Source organism: Dipodomys spectabilis, unplaced genomic scaffold, assembly GCF_019054845.1.
Source record: "Dipodomys spectabilis isolate Male_0828 unplaced genomic scaffold, ASM1905484v1 ptg000095l, whole genome shotgun sequence".
In the NCBI taxonomy this organism is placed as follows: Eukaryota; Metazoa; Chordata; class Mammalia; order Rodentia; family Heteromyidae; genus Dipodomys; species Dipodomys spectabilis.
In genome coordinates, this window is record NW_024870772.1 from 26,095,205 (window position 1) to 26,116,054 (window position 20,850).

General features: G+C 38.7%; 1 protein-coding gene across 3 annotated transcripts in view; it reads right to left on the bottom strand.

The window, feature by feature from the left end:
• The window catches only part of Xpo4 (exportin 4), a 112,942-nt gene that overhangs the window by 49,147 nt on the left and 42,945 nt on the right, over positions 1 to 20,850 (bottom strand). For all 3 annotated transcript variants that reach the window (XM_042685327.1, XM_042685329.1, XM_042685328.1), the window contains exons 5-6: positions 9,807 to 9,923; positions 8,951 to 9,104 (exon numbers count right to left, since the gene is read on the bottom strand). In XM_042685327.1, coding sequence (XP_042541261.1) covers positions 8,951 to 9,104; positions 9,807 to 9,923 — 271 coding nt within the window. The remainder of the gene's footprint in view (positions 1 to 8,950; positions 9,105 to 9,806; positions 9,924 to 20,850) is intronic.

The window sequence follows — 20,850 nt, forward strand, 5'->3', positions numbered from 1 at the left end:
AGAAATGCGAAAATTCAATTCAGGATGAGCTGTAGGACCACATTGTCAAACTTCAAAGGAACCCATCACTGGAGCTATGTACCACTGGGCACAGACAGGATCTTTATCTAAACAAAGATAGAGCTACTGAGTCCATTTAAAAGGAAAAAAATCATTTACTACTGACACATAAAGCAGACCTTAGATTCTACGTTAAAAGTAAAAATACACACACACACACACACACACACACAAACGTGTGTGTGTGCGCGCCTGTGTGTATATGTGTGTAAGTTTATTTTTTGGGCTGATTTTGGGACTGAACTTAAGGCCTGGATTCTGTCCCAACGTTTTTTCTTCAAGACTAGGGCTCTGCACTTGAGCCACAGCAGCTTTCTGGTGGTTAACTGAAGGTAGAGTCTCATGGGCTTTCCTACCCAAGCTTGGCTTCAAATCACAATCCTCAGATCTCAATCTCCTGAGTAAGATTTTTACAAGCATGAACCACTAGCGGCTGGCATTTCCCAACAATTTGCCCCCCTTCAATTCTGGACCTGGTTGCTGCCTGAGCTCCTTTTGCTCTAGGCTAGCACTTTACTACTTGAGTTACAGCACCATTTCTGGCCTTTTCTGTGATTAATTCTAGATAAAAGAGACTTTCCTGCTAGGATGGCTCTAAACGGTGATCCTCAGACCTCAGCCTCATGAGCAGCTAGGATTACTGGTATCTAGCTATTTCCCAATGATTTTATAATGAAAGTCTGCTAAAGACAATTGATCAGGGTCATAAATATACTTCCACCCATGACAAAAGCAGCTACTAAACCTATAAAATGATAAACTCACATGCCCATAATGTTCTTTCTATATATCAGTTTTCTAACAAACAGAGACTATTGCCAAAATTAAAATGTATAGAAATTCCGACTTATTAGTAAGCTAAAGACTATATAACTCTAATTTTTTCAGGATTCACTTCTCATCACAATTAAAGCAGGCAAAGACATTAATTCAGAGGGCAATTCTCTTACCATTTGCCCACCAATACCACTTTCCAAATCATGCAACCTTAAACCCTAAGCTTCAGCATCTAATCTAAAACTACCCAGTAATATCCTTTATAGAGGATGTACTGAACTGAAATAACAAGACTGGTTCATGGAATTAAAAAATTTAGTAGATAGGGGCTGCGAAGGTGGCTCAGTGGTAGAGCACTTGCCTTGCATGCATAAGGCCCTGGGTTCAATTCCTCAACACCACATAAGCAAAAAGAAAAAAAGCCGGAAGTGGCGCTGTGGCTCAAGTGGTAGAGCGCTAGCCTTGAGCTGAGGAGCTGAGGCCCAGAGTTCAGGCCCCACGACCGAACCCAAAAAAAAAGCTCAGAGGTAACACTCGGGCCATGAATTCAAGCCCCAGGACTTGCACACATTAAAAAAAAAAAAAAAAAAAAAAAATTCCTAAAAAAAAAATTAGGATTATTAAAAATTAGTAGATACACCTCCTTATAAGTAAATTTATGTATTTCTTTATAATTTCCTAGTGAGAAATAAGAATTTATACTAATTAAGCAAGTCTTCCAAAAACTGAAAATGATAAATAGAACTGAGTGGAGGTGAGGGGTACATAACGATGCTGCAGTTGGCACACAGGTCCAACTTTTAAGATGCCTTTGGCCTCAAGTTACAGTTGAGATGAGTTACAAAGTCTGAAATCAGAAAGGCTCAGAAGCTCAAGCTTATAATCCTTAAGAAGATGAGTTTCTTGGGAGGTAGAGATCAGGTATAGCAGTTCTAAGCTAGCCAGCGTAGGTAAATTCATGGCACTCTATCTTGATCAATGGCTGGCCATGGTGCCATCACCTATCCCAGCTATTAGGGGAGAAAAGAGGGATGGCAGGATCCTAGCCTAGGCAGACACAGGAATGAAAAGAGGCTAGAAGGTATGGTAGAGTACCTTCCTTACAAGTACAAGGTGCTATAAGCTTCATTTCCAATACTTCAGAGTGTAAAATGTAACCGTCTCTTCACCCAAACTCCCATCTCACAGGATGGCTATATATTAGGTACCTTACATCTGTTTTTAGATACAGACTGAAAACAATCTTGTTTATCCTTATTAACAGATAATGTCAACTTCCTCTATTTTTAGAAACTCTCTTCAGATTTTGCCTCCCAAATCCTCCTTGCCTGATTTTCCCCTTCACTTTAACTGGCCTTCTCAATCTCTTTAACTTCTTCCTATGTTTTCACTCCAGTCTCCTCGCTAGTAGGATTCTACTGTCAGGACACAGTTGTTCTCTAAGGCAGCATGATGGATAAACCTTGGCATGTCGGATATTTTAAAAAAGCTTCATCACAACATAATTCACATACTACACAATTTACCAAGGAATATACAACTCAATAGTTTTACTATATTCACAGTTAGGCTAACCATGACCACCATGCAAGCTTAAAATGTTTTGACCTCTCCCCCACCCCCCCGCCCCACACTCTAGAAAGCTGGTATGTTTTGTAGTTGCTCCCTGTCCTACCAACTGCCAACCTCTCTAGTGAACCACTAATTCTATGATTTGCCTATCCTGAACATTTTATATAAACATACTTTTATAATATGGAGTCTTCTGTGAATGGTTCTTTTGGGGGTGCGGGGGGGGGGGGGGGGAGAGTACTTAATGGGGCTTGAACTCAGGGCTTGGGCACTGTCCTGAGCAATTTTGCTCAAAGCCAGCACTCCACTTTGAGCCACAACATCATTTCTAGTTTTTGGGTGGTTAATGGGTGATAAGACTCTCATGGGGACTTTTCTACCCTGGCTGGCTTTGAACCAAGATCCTCAGATATCAGCCTCCAGAGTAGCTAGGATTACAGCTGTGAGCCACTGGCGCCCAACTGTGAATGGTTGTTTTAAAATACTTTTCCTTAGTAAAATATTTTTAATTTTCCCATATAAGAGAAATCAGCATTTTCTTCATTCTTTTTGATTAACAAATAATACATTGTTTTGGGTTTTTTTTAACCATTCTTCTTACCTATTATAATACTACTGAGCGTTCAAGTGTGAATGTCAAGAATACTGACTTTCTGGGCCCAAACTGCTGGATATAGGGCTGTCTTGTATACTGTGGAATGTTCGATGGTACTCCTGGTCTCTATACCCATCAGTTGCCGTAAGTATTCATTAGACATGGCAACCAAATTTGTCTCCAGACACTGCCAAATTCCCAACAAAGAATGACTCCTAAATGAAAACCATAGCTATAGATTTGTAATTTCTTAGTGAAATCTTGTATTTGTGTATGCAGAAATCCTGACCCAAGATCATTTATAGCACTAAAGTTCTTAGCTTTAACTTTATATTTTTTGGTTGATACACCCACAAAATAAAATATCCACTGTATTCCCAGAGCTTGCTAGGACATTTAGGTGACGCATGGGGAATATGATGAAAACAAAAGTGACCAGTGCACGGAACCTCTGAAGGTGGTTGTTATCATGTTATAAAAAAAAGAATTAAAAACCTGCAAGTGATAACACTAACTTATGAAAAATCAGATTCTAATTAATAAGCCATTCCATAAAATTTCACTCTAAGATGTATTAACTTGAAGTCTTTGAATACTAAAAATGATAATAATCAAATAGTGTATTACTATGATTTCAAAAGATGGGGGGGATCATAGTGCACACCTGTAATCCCTGCTTCAAGAGATGAAGACAGGATGGTTTTGATTCAAGACAAACCAAGGTAAAATGTAGCAAGACTCTTATCTCAGTAAGAAGATGGGTATGGTAGTTCCAGATACTTTGGCAGATAAAAGTATGAGGAGAGGCTCATAGTTGGAGGCAAGCTGGGGAAAAGTTAGCCTAAGATATGATCTAAAAAACTGTAACTTGGGGACTGAGGACATGACTGTAATCACACAGTTCTTGCCAACACAAATGAGGCCCTGACACCAACAGGGAAAAAGGTGCACAATTTTTAAAAGCTTAAAAAAGAAAAACACTCATATATCTGCTAAGCGATACATATGGATTACATAAAGAAATCTTAAAACTACCTTATAAAAGGCAAATAACCCAATTAAAAAGAGTATTTTTCCAAAAATGGCTAATAACCACATCAAAAAAACAGAGTAATGTAAGTCAAAACAATACTGAGAAACCATACCAACCAGTATGGAAAGAAATAAAAACATAGATAAATATTCACTAGGATGTGAAGGAAATAAACCCTCAAAACACCATTGGTGAGAATATAAAAATGACACCTCCACTCTGGAATACAACTTGGGCATTCTTCAAAAAGTTAAATATAAGCTGAGTTGTTGGTGGCTCATGCCTGTAATGCTAGCAATGCAGGAAGATGAGATCTGGAAGATATAAGGCAAGTCCAAGCCACAAAAGTTCACTAGACATCAACTCCAAAATGAACAGCAAAAAGCAGAGCTGGAGACAGTATGGCTCAAATGGTGGTGTGCTAGCTCAGCAATTCCAATGCCCTGAGTTCAAATTCTAGTACCGTCAAATGGAGAAGAAGAAAAAAAGTTAAACAGAATTACCTTATAGCCAAACTAATCTATTCCTTGGTTTATCCGTAGAAACATAAATTACACAAAATTGTAACAGCAACATCATCATCATCATCTAACTTTTGTTGAAGACAGGATAGCCAGGTGCCAGTGGTTCATGCCTGTACTCCTAGCTACTCAGGAAGCTGGGATCTAATGACTGCAGCCAGCCCAGGCAGGAAAGTCCATGACACTCTTATCTCCAAGGAGCCAGTGAAAAGATGGAAGTATAGCTGTGGATTAAGTGGTAGTAAGAGCTATCCTTGAGCAAAAAAAAAACTCAGGGACACAGCCAAGGTCCTGAGTTCAAGCACGCATGCACGCATGCACGCACGCGCACACACGCACGCACGCACGCACACCTCAAACTTGTAAGCTCAAATGATTCTCTTGTGAGTTCAAGCCCCAACACACACATACATACACACTCTCTCAAACTTGTGGGCTCAAATGATCCTCTTGTCCAGCATTCTGAATAGCTGGGATTACAGGCATGTACATGGTAGCAACAATATAGTTTTTTTTAATTAAAATGTATGTTAAAAAATATATATACACACATATGTATTTCTATGCATGGGAAGATAAAGAGAGGAACAGAGCAGGAGAAAGACTAGGAGGGGAGAGACAGAGAGATAACACAGGACAAACTCACTCGCTGGCAAAACCTTAGTAAATGTGCATCTGGGAATTCTCTCAGCTATTCTGTGCTTGAGATTACATCAAAATGAAAAATTTATAAGCAGCAGATTATAACAAATTACAAGTGGAGATTCATAATTAACAAAGCTTCACTTAACATATTGTTCTAAATGATCAAATACATTTGACACAAAATACACAAACAAATTAGAAGTCCTGTTTGCTACTCATTTGTCTATCCTAAAAGATTTTTATTGGTATGGTATTGGGATTTGAACTAGGGCCTTGAACATGCTAGGCAGGTGTTACTACCACCACTTTCATCATACCCCCCTTATAGCTTTTTTCATCTTCAGATAGTTTCTTTTTTGTCCATGCCAGCCTAACTATGTCTCCTACACTGCTGCGATGGCAGGTACTCACTACTACTCGAAGCTATCAGTGGAAACAAGGTCTTGACAACTTTTTGCTTGCTGCCTCAAACTGATCTCTGCCTCCCAGTCAGCTACGATTCTGCCCAATTGTTTTTGAAAAAGCCATTCACTTAACTGATTTTAATTACGTTTGAACGTTCTCTCTGTGGTACAAAGCTATTTTTTCAATTCTTTCCCAACTGATTGGTAGAGCTATAGGTAAAATTGCCAAAATTAGAAATAAATCTGAACTGGGTTCCTTGAAACTGATTTCTTGGCTGAGTGCTAAACCTGTAGCTTAGCTAATGCCATTGGAAAGCTTTTACCCACACCAAAACTAATTTGCCCAAAGGAAACAACATTTAGCTATAGTTTAGTTTCACCAAGAAATATACCAGATTTGGTCATAGTACTTACTCGTAAGCCACAAAATAGATGAATATCCTCAAATAGCTAGGTATGGTAGCATATGCCTGAAATCTCAGCACTCAGGAGGCTGAGCAAGAAGATTATGAGTTCCTGGTTATATAACAAGTTTGAGACCAGCCTAAGTTATTTAAGTTCCTGTCTCAAAATAAAAGAAAAAGGAAAAGAAAAAGAGAGAGGGGAGGAGAGGGGAAGAGGGGAGAAGGGGATGGGAAGAAGAAGGATACACTTCCTATAAAGAAGGTGTATATAGTTTCAATTGACAACACCAAAGTAGTGTTTATCATCCTCAGATGACTGATTTTTCCAAAGCTGTATGTAATTATTTTGTGAAATATTTCCTTCATGTGTTTCTTTCAGACAAACTTTGTTTCCAAACTAGCAAAGAACTGTTTCCCTTTTCAAAACAGTCTCTCTGCCAAATCCATTCTCTCAAAAAAAAAAAAAAAACCCACATTAAAATTGGCTACAATATATATGCAGTGTTGATGTTCTCCTTCATATATAATTAATGTTATGATAGCTCCATATGGCTTGGAACTTTTTAAATCTGTCCCAATATTTTTCAAAATCTTTTTTTCTGTACAAAAAAAACTGGAAAAAGGAGTCAAGTCCAATCTTTTTTATTCTCCAACAAGATTCTATAACAGTGGTAGTAAACTGATCTTAAACCAGGCGCTGGTGGCTCATGCCTATAATCCTACCTACTCAGGAGGCTGAGATCTGAGGATCAGGCTCAAAACCAGCCAGGGAAGGAAATTCCATGAGACTCTTTATCTCCAATAAACTACTCAGAAAAAAACAGAAGTGGTACTGTGGCTCAAATGATATGGGTGCTAGCCTTGATCACAAAGAGGCTCACAAGGACAGCACCCTGGCCCTGTTCAAGCCCCCAGAACTGGCCAAAAAACAAAACAAAACAAAAAATTGGTGTGCCGGTGCCGGTGGCTCACGCCTATAATCCTAGCTACTCAGGAGGCTGAGATCTGAGGATCTCGGTTCAAAACCAGCCTAAGCAGGAAAGGGCAGAAAAGTCCGTGAAACTCTTATCTCCAATAAACCACCAGAAAACCAGAAGTGGCGCTGTAGCTCAAGTGGTAGAGCGCGAGCCTTGAGCTGAAGAGCTGAGGGACAGCACTCAGGCCCAGAGTTCAAGCCCCACGACCGACAAAAAAAAAAAAAAAAAAAGACAAAAAAAAAATTGGTGCTATATAAGCAAAGCAAAGCAAGTATGGGCCTCTTAACTCAAAAAGATTAAGATGTAAGTAGAGGTGTGGCTCAAGTGCTGTTCAATTAGAGGGGAGGGCACAAGTGAATGTGAGCCCTGAGTTCAAGCCCCACTACAAGGAGGGAGGTTAGGGAGGTTGGGAAGGTAGGAAGGTAGGAAGGGAAGGAGGGAGGGGGGGAAGGGAGGGACTCAGTTAATAGCTGGGTTCTGGTGGCTCACACCAATAATCCCTGGCTACTGAGGTGGCCAAGATCTGAGGACTGTAGTTCAAAGCCAGACCAGGCAGGAAAGTCTGTGAGATCTCCAATTGAGCACCAAAAATGAACCAGAAGAGGAACTATAACTCAAGTGGTGGTATAGCACTAGCTTTGAACAAAAATGCTCCAGGACAGTGCCCAGGCCCTATGTCTAAGCCCCAGAACTGGCACACACACACACAAAAAAAAAAATGGAATTAAGCTAATATACCAACGGTATGAAGGCAAGGGTTGAAAGGACTGTTGCTTTGTCCACAAAGCAACAGCTTACTGGGACTGCCCTCAGGAAAGAGCCCTTTCTCCCCACCACCTGCCTTTTACAGTTAGTTTTCTACTGTGTATATATAGTAACTTAAAAATAGAAGTTACGACCATCACATCCTTTTAAGCCCCACAGTTTTACTAGCTATAATTCAGTATCTATGTACAGAAACGTAGTGGCTCCTGATCCTATGGACTAAAGATGAGTATATCTTAAATCTGGTATGATCATCTCTTGCATCCTTAAAATCGGTCTTTTCTCCTAAATTAACATCTCCAGAGCCCCAAGAAAAGGCTAAGATGCCTAAAACAGGTTACATTGCATTATATATACCATACAGAAATGGATTACATCAACACAAGAACATGATATAGACAGCTAGCTATATGAAGCACTTTATTCACAAACACTAAGCTCTGAAAAGAGTAGCTAACTGAGTGATTTAAATGTATTGTCTCATTTAATCTACACAATAATCCATATCCTCATTGTACATTTGGAAAAATCAAGATTCAGAAAGGTTCAGTACATGTCTAAGATCCACTGAGGTTTGAACCTAGGTCTGCTTAACTATACCTCTCAGTTCATTACTAGGCAGCAGACATTTCTAGATTAATAAATCAGAAACTGCTTCTAAAATGTAAATTTCTCTAATTTGAAACCAATACTTTTAAGCCATGCACACATTTTATATATATTTATCAAATTTAACTTATTTTGTATAACTAATATTTACTAAAAATAAAATTTCAGATTGGTAAAGGCTTCCAAAAATTCATTACAAACTTAATATATATAATTGAACAATATGCAGGAAGGCAAAATGAGAACACTCCAAATCACCCTTAAAAAATTGTTCAAAATAAAAATCCAGTATCATACATCTAAGAAAAAAATATATAGTCTCATTAGTGAATAAAAATGCATTTTCCATCTTTCCCCTTTACTTCCCTAGGAATACATACAGCTTATCCAACCCTCTACAGAGCAGGAATCTTCTGCCTAGTCCACTGTTGGGCAGCATTATAAAATTTCATTTCTTAAAAACATAAAACAACTTATTCTCTTTAAACAACATATATTCCAAAACTTGCAGATACAAAATGACTTTGGGACATACTTAGTAATATATGAAAATTACCACAAATAACAATTCATTTGTTAAAAGGATATAATTGGGAGGAAGAAAGTTCCAGCTCAAGACTTGATTGGCGAGTGCAAGATACCGCTGAAACACTGAAGACATCTGTGCATTGAGGTTCTCACGCCTGCTGAACTCTTGCAGAACTTCAACAGTTAGCATGAAGATCTGACGAAGGTCTTCTTCCTTGGGCCAAAAAAGCACAAATATTTTTTGCACTGAAACCTTAAGTCAAAATCTCTTCCATTTTAGAACCATAAAACAAAACAAATAAGAACCTTAAAAGTTCCATTAGAAAACACTATTTCCTTAAGAGTATTTTCCATCTTGAAGACTATTCAGAATTTATATAACAATGTGCTTTCAAAAGTTGACACCATTTACTGTAATATAAATGCTGCTCAATAGAGAGAAGTGCCTTGGACAACTACTGTGAAGCTGAGGGAGTCAGTTGCTATATTGCAGAGCACTAGGATTTAAGCCAATGCCTTCACATAACTTTACTCCGGAGCCAAACAATACAAAGAGAGACAAAGAGCCCACACCATCTGCAATAACATTTTAAATACCTCTTTGGCATTCTGCCAGTCCTATTTTTAAGAACAGCAGAATCCTATCAATTGAAGTAGCTCCATCTAAACATGATAACAAAGTAATAAACTAAAGGATCTTTATAGCAGTATTGCATTTTTGTTCTATTTAAAGATGAAAATTAAGTAATTTTAAATTGTCAACTAAAACCATCACTTTAAGAAATCACAATACAAATCCTCAATACAAGCTATATTCATTCTACAACCTAAAACAAGTGTTTTCCTTTATTAGAAACAGTTTGAGTAAAAAGTAGGAGAACCAAAAATCAAAAAGAAAAAACAAAAGTACCAATACCTGAAAAACTCTTTTGCAGTTACCATGGAATTCCATACTCAGCCCAATGTTGCTAGTTTTACTTGAGCTTGAGAATTCACTCAATAGTGCAGTTAGAATAGAACAGGCCAGCGTCTGCTGTAAAAAAAAAATAATTGTGAGGCATTATTTTTTCAAGATTTTGTCTTAACATGATTATTTGGCCAAACATAGTACAACATTTTCTCTTTAGCCCATGAAATAAAGATTAGCTCTCCTTTGAAAGTGGCCTGGTTTACTAGTAGTACTTTTCAACTCTAGTTATACAAATCCATCTAAGACCTGAACACAGGACACTACATCTACACAAACACAGAATTCAAATGATATTTTAAAATAATGCAGAATACACAATTTCACTTAATTGATACAACAATCCATATATTCACTCTACATTTGAAAAACTGGAGAGGGTAAGTAATTACCTACAGCTAGCTCAGACTTCTGCCTAACTCTATTTTCTGATGTGTGTAAAATGTATTGCCAAAAAGCTAAAAACATACTTTATACTGTTCAAAATATTTAACAGTTTGTCCCCAAACATATTTAAAATGAAAAAATGAGGACCGTGCTTCTTCTACACTGGCTCTACCCAACAGACTCAGACTATCAACATCAGTAATCTTACTCATAGACTATTTAGGTACCAAGGATGGAGATAAGGATATGAATGATGCTGGCATGTTTCCAGGAGTTAAACAGAAATATGCACAGTACCTCTGAACAACCGAAAGATTAAAGTCAAGATGATACTATTTCTGCAAGCTTACACAACAGCTGAACACAGTGAGACCCACCCACCAACTGTAACATCTTTGTTCAGAAATGCTTCTGATGTTAGTACCTTGACCTTACAGATGCTTATCTTCACAAATCTTAGCAGATACACATAATATTAAATAACTACGGACTGGCATTAATCAGTTAATATTTGTTGAAGGTAAAGTGATGGTTACATGGATGGCCAATGTAGCATTTATCTATTTTTATATGCATCTGACCTTTTCTTTTAAAACAAAGTTCCTGTTTGCCTCTAATCTCAATGGAAACAAGCTTGAGTATGTAACTAAGGTTTTATGACAGGCATACTACTCTATACAAGCAGTTTCCCTGACCTTTCCATACCAAGAAGCAAGTGCAAACTCCCTAGAGCAGAATCTAGGGATATCAATCATGTGTGCTTTCTATAATAATAAAAGTTGCCCCCTCTCCTGGGGTTTGCTGCCTTAAGCAGGCTACATAAGTGCTCAACTGCTCTACAGTGAGCTACATTCCCAGTCCTTTACGCATTTTAACTTCAAAGTATATGTTTATTTTAGCTTAAAAAACTCTCTTCTCCAAATCTATGTGTGCCAGTTTAATGGTCTTTAAATGACTGCATGAAGAAATGTGGGCTGAAAAGTCAGGCATAAAATCCTCACAGAGAAAATAGCTTTATCATATACATTATCATTCTACAGTTTAAAGGGATTTTAGAAACCTAGCAAGTAAAATGTCTCCGTTTTTTTTTTTGTTTTGTTTTTTTTGGGGTCCGGTCGTGGGGCCTGAACTCTGGGCCTGGGCGCTGTCCCTCAGCTCTTCAGCTCAAGGCTAGCACTCTACCACTTGAGCCACAGCACCACTTCCGGCTTTTTTCTTTTTGCTTATGTGGTGCTGAGGAATCGAACCCAGGGCCTCAGGCATGCAAGGCAAGCTCTCTACCACTGAGCCAACTTCCCAGCCCAATGTCTCTGTTTTTAAGAAAATGGTTTAAAAAAGTTTTTGGTGCCAGTCCTGGGGCCTGAACACTGGCTCTGAGCTTTTCTGCTCAAGGCTAGTATTCTACTACTTTGAGCCACACCTCCACTTCAGTTTTTGTAGGTTAACTGAAGATAAGTCTCCTGGTTTTCCCTGTCTAAGGATCAACTGGGATCCTCCTCAGTAGTTAGAATTAGAGACTTTTTTTGTTAGTTTGTTTTTTGGTCAGGTACTGGTGGCTCACACCTGTAATCCTAGCTACTGAGAGGCTGAGATTAGTTTGAAGCTATACTAGGCAGAAAAGTCATTTAGACTCTTCTCCCCAATTAACTGCACCCCCCTCCCACCAAAAAAAAAGGGGGGGCTGGGAAGGTGGCTCAGTGGTAAAGCGCTTGCCTTGCATGCATGAGGCCCTGGGTTCATTCCTCAGCACCACATAAGCAAAAAGAAAAAGCCGGAAGTGGTGCTGTGGCTCAAGTGGTAGAGCGCTAGCCTTGAGCTGAAGAGCTGAGGGACAGCGCCCAGGCCCAGAGTTCAGGCCCCATGACCAGACTCCCCCCCCCCCCCCCCAAAAGGAAACAGACCTGTGGCTCAAGTGGTGAAACCCTAGCCTTGAGCAAAAAAGTTCAGGGACAATGCCCAGGCCCTGAGTTCAAACCCTACGACTAGTGAGTGTGTGTACATGCGCACGCGCGAGCACACACAGCCTTTCTGAAATGGTAGTTAATGACTAAAGTACCAGCAATTAACACTTCATATACTTCAAACTTGTTTGTCAAGTACAGCTTGGCTTCACAGGAATAATAGGTATTAAATAAAATAAGGTGTTAAATTAATGAAATTCGGAGGAAAATCAGCTGACAAAGATCTAACAAATGGATTCTGAGGTATCAAAATCTTAAAATAATTTTAATATTCTAAATTTTATAAAGTGTTATCCTAAGCCTTTTACCTACCCTTTCTATTGTTTTGTGCTGGTACTGGGGTTTGAACTCAGGGCCTCTTGCTTTTGTTCAGTTTTCTTCTTCACAGCTGGCATTCTACGAAGAAAGCTATGCCTCCAGTACTCCCTACACTTTCTGAATAAGACTCCAGTGAATAGGACATTATAAACAGATAACTACATGTTTGAGATAATTAATTTCAGATTCTCACATGAGATAATCTCACAGAATTCTCACAAAACATATAAAAACATATAAGCGCCAGGCACTGGTGGCTTATCCCTATAGTTACCTAGGAGGCAGAGATCTGAGAGTCTTGGTTCCAAGCCAGCCCCAGGCAAGAAAGTCGTGAAACTATCTCCAGAAAACCTGAAGTGGCATGGTGGTTCAAGTTGTAGAGCACTATCCCTGAGCAAAACAAAGCTCAGAGACAGTGCCTAGACCCTGAGTTCAATCGACACACACTCCAAAAAAAAAGTAAGCTTAAAAAAATCTACAAACGCCAGGTGCCAGAGGCTCACACCTGTAATCCTAGCTACTGAGGAGGCTGAGATCTGAGGATCAGGGTTTAAAGCCAATCTGGGCAGAAAAGTTCATGAGACTCTTATCTCCAATTAACCACTGGTGCTGTGGCTCAAGCGGAAGAGCACCAACCTTGAGCTGAAGACCACAGGAATAGCGCCCAAGCCTAGAGTTCAAGCCCCACAACTGACTAAAAATAAAAAAAAAATCTAGAAACACCTGTTAAATACCAACTTTTATCAACATTTTAAGTAAATTACCTGTAATAATTTTCCACAAATAATTTACAGCTTGCCAGATTGGATTTGAGTGCTTTCACAAGATAACTTATTTTTAAATTATAACCATATATAAATTGCCAGTGAACATCTCTAATGTTTAAAGTAGCATGTACTCATAACAGAGCTACAATATTAAGTCTTTCCTAAGATTACAAATATGCTTATAGTCAAGATATTAAATGTGAATAAGAACAAGGCAGGCATTCTCCAAACAAGCAAGCAGTCCTAAGGTTCTGTTAACTATCTACTTCACCAGACAAACAGGGAACTCACAGAGACATGGACTGCTTTGAAACTGCAGCAAATAAATATATCCTTCCAAAAGTGCAATCTTTCATACTACTGACACGGTCTAGATTCACTGGTAAAAGCAAGTGCATTTTCATTCTTATATGAGAACTACAAACAAAATGCATTCTTTTTACAAGCTCAGTTCCTTGAATTTAAGTATCTTGTCCTTACATATTTTCATTTCTCAAAAATAATACAACATAACTTCATATTAGTGAAAGCTAGAATGTGCAAAAGAGCACACAATAATAAAAATGCCTATAATCTCAACATCCTGATGTTAACTATAATAATTTGTAACTTTCCAATTTTTTTTCTTTTTTGGGAGTGTAGGGGGAAAGGGACAGTACTGATATATGAAATCAGAGTCTTTTGTTTGCTCAACTGGCCCTCTACCACTTAAGCCATGCCTCCAATCCTGGCTTTTTGTTGACAGAGAGAGTCTTATTGACTCTTCCACAGGGCTGGCTTCAAATCATGATACTCATCTTCAGAGTGGCTAAGATTACAGGTGTGAGTCACTATATCCAGCTTCAATTTCTTATTGCATAAATACCACCATCAACTCATATCATTGTATATTTTTCCACTTTGCACTTATGAAATAAGGTATTATAAAACAAGTATTTTGGACTGGGAATATGGCTTAGTAGTTAAGAGTGTTCACCTAGCATGTATGAAACCCCAAGTACAATTCCTCAGTACTATATACACAGAAAAAGCCAGAAGTGGCTCTGTGGCTCAAGTGGTAGAGTGCTAGCCTTGAGCAAAAGAAACTCAGGGACAGTGTCTAGGCCCTAAGTTCAAGCCCCAGGATTGGGGGGGAGGGGGAAGGGGGATATTTTCTATTTAAATGGAATAATGTGTGTACGTCAGTCCTCAAGGCCAAGGCATTGTCATCGAGCTTTTTTGCTCAAGGCTAGTGCTTTACTACTTGAGCCCCAGCTCCATTTCCGGCTTTTTGGTGGTTAATTGGAGATGAAGAGTCTCATAGACTTTCCAACCCTGTTTGGCTTTAAACTACAATCCTCAGATCTCAGCCTCTTAAATTGCTAGGATTATAGGCATGAGCCACTGATACCTGGCAAATATCTTGTTTATAAAAACATATAAAATTAGACAGGAAGGTGGCTCAGTGGTAGAGTGCTTGCATCCATGAGGCCCTGGATTCAATTCCTTAGCAGAAAAAGCCAATAGTGGCACTGTGGCTCAAGTGGTAGAATACTAGCCTTCAGCTGAAGAGCTGAGGGACAGTACCCAGGTCCAGAGTTCAGGCACCATGACCAAGAAAAAAGGGGAAAAAAATCTAAAATTATAAACTTCCAAAAAACTAAAATTCAGCACGTTTGAAAGAGAACAATTTAATCTCTCCTTAATTTGGAATGAATGATGAGATTGAGATTGATGAGCTGGGAATGTGGCTTAGCAGTAGAGTGCTTGTCTAGCATGCATGAAGTCCTGGGTTTGATTCCTCAGTACCACAAAAACAGAAAAAGCCAGAAGTAGCACTTTGGCTCAAGTGGTAGAGTAATATCCTTGAGCAAAAAGAAGCTCAGGGACAGTGCCCAGTGCGCAGGCAAAGAAAGAAAGAAAGAGAGAGAGAGAGAGAGAGAGAGAGAGAGAAAGGAAGGAAGGAAGGAAGGAAGGAAGGAAGGAAGGAAGGAAGGAAGGAAGGAAGGAAGGAAGGAAGGAAGGAAGGAAGGAAGGAAGGAAGGAAGGAAGGGGGAGAGAGAGAAAGAAAGAAAGGAAGGAAGAAAGGAAGGAAGGAAGAAAGAAAGAAGGGAAGGAAGGAAGGAAGGAAGGAAGGAAGGAAGGAAGGAAGGAAGGAAGGAAGGAAGGAAGGAAGGAAGGAAGGAAGGAAGGAAGGAAGGAAGGAAGAAGGGAAAGAAGGAAGAAGGGAAGGAAGGAAGGAAGGGGGAGAGAGAGAAAGAGAAAGAGAGAGAGAGAGAAAGAAAGAAAGAAAGAGAGAGAGAGAGAGAGAGGGAGGGAGGGAGGAAGATTGGTATGATAAGCCCTAATTATACTATAGTACTCTAACCAAAAGTAACAAGTGAATACAGACTCAGTAGAGACAAATAAAAATTAAGCACTGATTTAGGTATTTCTATCCAGAAGGAAATGAAATATTACAAAATGTCATTCCCAAATACTTTTACTCATTTTCAGTTATTTGTCAATTGAATCCTCTTAAATTGAACTTATTCTTATATGCAATCATACTGAAGATAGGGCAGCAAGCCAAAAATGAGTTCTCAAGGGAGAAAGAAAGAGAAAAAGGAAAAGGAAAAACAGCAAAAATCTGCCTGGAAGAGATCACAAGCTTTGCTGCTTACCATTGTAACAACTTTCTCCTGTGCTTGTGGTGGTCTTTTTAGTTCTTGGCAATGATCTTTTTTTTTTTTTTTGGTTCGGTCGTGGGGCCTGAACTCTGGGCCTGGGCGCTGTCCCTCAGCTCTTCAGCTCACTCTACCACTTGAGCCACAGCGCCACTTCCAGCTTTTTTTTCCTGCGTATGTGGTGCTGAGGAATCGAATCCAGGGCCTCATGCATGCAAGGCAAGTGCTCTACCACTGAGCCAACTTCCCAGCCCCTTGGCAATCATCTTATTCAGTCCCTTACACACTGTCCAACAACCAGTTTGACCTCTGTTCTATCTCTGCCCTTTGTCAGACAGACTATTAGGGTGAGATATCATTCTGCATTAAACAGAGTGACTGAGTCTTAAGAGGGTCAGAACCAAAAGCTAAATAACTTCAGTGAAATAGACAAAAATTTACTGACTGATGGAGAAACAGTACAAGACTGTCATACTACCTAAACAGAGATTTGACAATACAGAATTCCATTAGCTTAAAAAAAAAACTTAAGATTTCTAAGAGATAATACAATGTTCATTTATCTAAGATTGTAAAGAACAAAATTCATATTTGTTCATTTCTAAGCAGAGCAAACTGAACAAAACTTGCTCTTACACATTTCTTTAGCAATCATTATATTGTACTAGATTAAAAGATTGGAGTCTACTCAAGTATAAGGCGCCATATATCCTTTGACCATGTAGCATCAGAATTTACGCTTTTTGCTTTATATCTCAACTTTCCTCAAGAGCTCTTTGTGGTGGTATATTGTTCACTATTGTTGACAACTTCAGTCATTTTCACTTACTAACAAGTGAGAAAACAAAAAATGAAATTTAGCCTGTATCTAAAATAACTGCGTGTACACACACACACACACACACACACACACACACACACACACACACACACACACACACACACACGTGCGCGTAATAAAAACTACAGGGCAAGACAAGAATTCTACACCAAAAAGCCGGGCAAGACAAGAATTCTACACCAAAAAGCCAGAAAAAAACAATCGAAGTTCTAACAGTCTAATTTCATGCTACAAAGGTACTTCATTGGTTGTGGCCTCAGACAGCACATCTACACAGAGCAAGAGCTAGTAACCTGTTCCCTAAGCCACATAATTTACCTATGGTTCAAGTTAAATATTGCATGTACAAGTACAATCTAAATGTCGCAGGTAAAGTTGAACAGTATTCTAATCATTATCATGAAAATCAAAAACAACTTGTTTTGCTATAGGGGAAGGGGAGAAATCTTACTTCTTGGTTGTTATCTACATCCTGCCAAATTAAAATGACAAAATAATTCAGCACATGCTGAATTCAGCATATGCTCAGTAAATATTGCTTGAATTAACAAATCATTTATTTCCATGCCACCAGTATGTTAACACGAGGAAGTACAAAAATAAATACACGATGGGTTCCCGAAATTTTTAGCTGTTTATACATTTCAAAGAAAAAAATTTAAATATGTAGAACAGAAGACAATGCAAAGAGGTCTCCAAGCTTAGGAGGGAAAAATCCTCAGAGTATATCTTCTTTTATAAAAGTACTGAAAATTCCTAAGCTAATTTGTTGGCTAACAATGTAACACTTTTCTTCACATTAAAAGTCATGTAGCAGATTTCACATTTTTGTAAAGCCATTAATTTCACGCTGTTGGAAAAGCCCTTCTTCATAGACAGCTTGCCTTACCAGCTACTATCACAAGCACAAGACACTAACTCAAACACTAACTCCAGCTGACAAAATAAAATTCTCTTGTTCAGAAAGGATTGTCTCTTATAATAGCCTGGCTCTTGCCCCAAGATCCTTACTGCCAAGAATAAACTTCATGAAAGGTTGCCATACTATAAAGCAGACTTCCAGCTGCTTGTCTAAGCAAACATCAATGAGACTTGTGATAAGAGATTAACTTGGCTATCAAATCCAGGGGCAACCCTGCTGCAGACAACTGAATTTCTCACCCACTTCTCTCTAACCCAGCAGAGGAGGAAAGGAAAGGAAGCTTAAATGCTGAATTAGGCACCTCTAAAAGTGATTTAACATAGGCCTAGGACTTTCAAAGGCAATAGGCAAACATGAAATAGATGAAAATTTTAGCTTAAATGTTAGCTTTAAAATAACCCATAATTCAAAAGTAAAAGTTTCCATACTCATCTTAAACTAGTATTAAGTGTAAGACACTTGATAACTAAGATAAAATAACCACAATGACCATTATAACCACAGAAGCAAAACACCCACCTTGCTCACATATTATAATCATATATAATTATTTAGTAATCATACAAACATTATTATACAAACAAAATACTCCATAACACATGAAAAAACAGTATTGTGTAATCAGCACCTCCTTAGGGAAGGTTAGATGAAGTTATAAAATTTGCCATACAACTATGCAAAAAATAAACAAAACAAACAAGATGACAAGACACTGTTTAAAGCATTTCAGCTTTAAAGGCTCGCTCCTGTAATCCTAACACAGTTGGAAGCCAGCTGAGGCAGATCATTAAGACTCATATCTCCAACTAACCACCAAAAAGGAGGTGGAGGCTGTGGCTCAAGTAGTAGAGTGCTAGCTTTCAGTGAAAAAGCTAAGGAACAACACCCAGACCCTCAGTTTAAACACAAGGACTGGTATATTAAAAAAAAAAGAAGAAAGCTAAAGCATGACTATATATTTTTAATACACAGTGAGTTTTTACTCATACTTTCTTCTTTCAATACTTAAAAATAGATAAAAAGATAAAATATAAGATTTGATAAAAAGAGATAATTAACTAGAGTTTACTTTCTCTAGATTTTGGAAATAAAGGTAGTGAGATGTTATTATATGGTATAAACAATTGCTGAGTTAGACTTTGAAATGACATTAGGACATTTAGTTTACATATTAGAGAATTGAGACCTAGAGAATTCAAATAAATTGTTTGGTAAATTCTATACACCATAGCTGTAATTTAAGACTACAAATGAACCTCAAACCAGTGTTCTATTATATTCATTTCCCCCAAAACATGTATGAACATAAACTGGTATAACGCTGTGGACAACCAAAAACCAATAATTATCCTAAGCAAGAGAGCCAGGACACATAACTGCTGGACAGTGAAGGTCAATGTAAGTTAAGTATCATTCTAGGTGAGGAGTGAGATTAAAAGTAGTCAGTTAATTTAATAGAAAATAAATCATATGATTTCTGCAGGTGACAATTCTTTATTAAAATATCTCTTAAAACCAGCCAAAAAAGTTATCAGCTGACACTAGCTATCTTCCCCTAACCTCAAACCCTCTCTCTTGGTGGAAGTAGTACTAGGGACTGAACTCATAGCCTCATGCTTACTAGGCAAACATTTTACCACTTGAGCTACAACCCCCGCCCCCCCGCCCCAGTCCTAAATTCCTAAGCATTTGAGAAGAAGATATAGAGCATAGCAAAATGTTTAATTGGTCTATAGTCCCATTTTTTAAAAAGCTATTGAAGGAGCTAGTAGTTTCAAGCTGCTGGACAAAAACAGGAATGCCATTGTTTGTGCACTGTGTTTGCCATATATGGACTTTCTGATAAACTGTTTTTGTGTGTGTGTTTTTCTTCCAGTCCTGGGGCTTGAACTCAGAGCCTGAGCACTGTCCCTGAGCTTCTTTTGCTCAAGGCTAGCATTGTGCCACTTGAGCCACAGTACTGGCTTTGTTTATGTGGTACTGAGGAATCAAACCCATGCATGCTAGGCAAGCACTCTATCACTAAGCCACATTCACAGCCCTGTTAAACTGTTTTTAGTGTGGTCACAAACATCAGTCCATCCTACAGTTGTTTGTTGTTGTGAATTTTTTTTTTTTTGGGGGGGGGGTCAGCTGTGGGGCTTGAACTCAGGGCCTGGATACTGTCCCTGAGCTTTTGTGCTCAAGGCTCTTGCTCTACCACTTTGAACCAAACAGCACCACTTCCAGTTTTCTGGTGGTTAATTAGAAACAGATTCAGCGGGGCCCTGGTGGCTCACACCTGTAATCCTAGCTACTCAGGAGGCTGAGATCTGAGGGTCATGGTTCAAAGCCAGCCCCAGCCGGAAGTCTTTAAGACTTTTACCTCTAAGAAAACCAGAAGTGGTACTGTTGCTCAAGTGATAGAGCACCCACCTTGACCTAAAGAGCTGAGGGATAGTACCCAGGCCCAGAGTTCAAGCCCCACAACCAACCAAAAAAAAAGAAAAGAAATAAAGAGACTCACAGACTTTTCTACCCAGGCTGGCTTTGAACCACAATCCTCAGATCTCCTGAGCAGCTAGAATTACAGGCGTGATCCACCGACACCTGGGATCATCCTACAGTTTTGAAATTAAGTTCTACTTAATTTCTACTTAGCTTCCTACTATATAGAAGCTCTTGTCCTGTTACTAAATTAACTTTAAAAAGAACATCTTGATGATATGTTAGAGCTAAAATACACTGAGATATGACAAATTACACAAGCTTCTAGATATTCACATACAGTGAGACCACAGGATAAACTTAGGAGACAATCACAAAGGTGCAATACGCAAGTGGCTCTTTATATGTATATAAAATAATATACATATTGAAACGAACTCCAAAGATATGGAAACAAAGGACTTTTTTCTTAATTTGTCTCCCCCTCCCCCATGGCTCTGTATTCTTTACCTTATATACATAAGGAATATTCACATGTATATCTGTGAGAGGCTGTGGGGAGGGCACAGAAGCTAGGAAAAAGAATGAAAAAGTGCACCAATGGAGCACACTGGACACTGATGGAAGTGAATGTGCAACTCATGGGTAGAGATGGGAGAAAATGAGGGAACAGATGACACTGTGGAAAAGGAAATGTACCTATTACCTGATGCATATGAATGTTT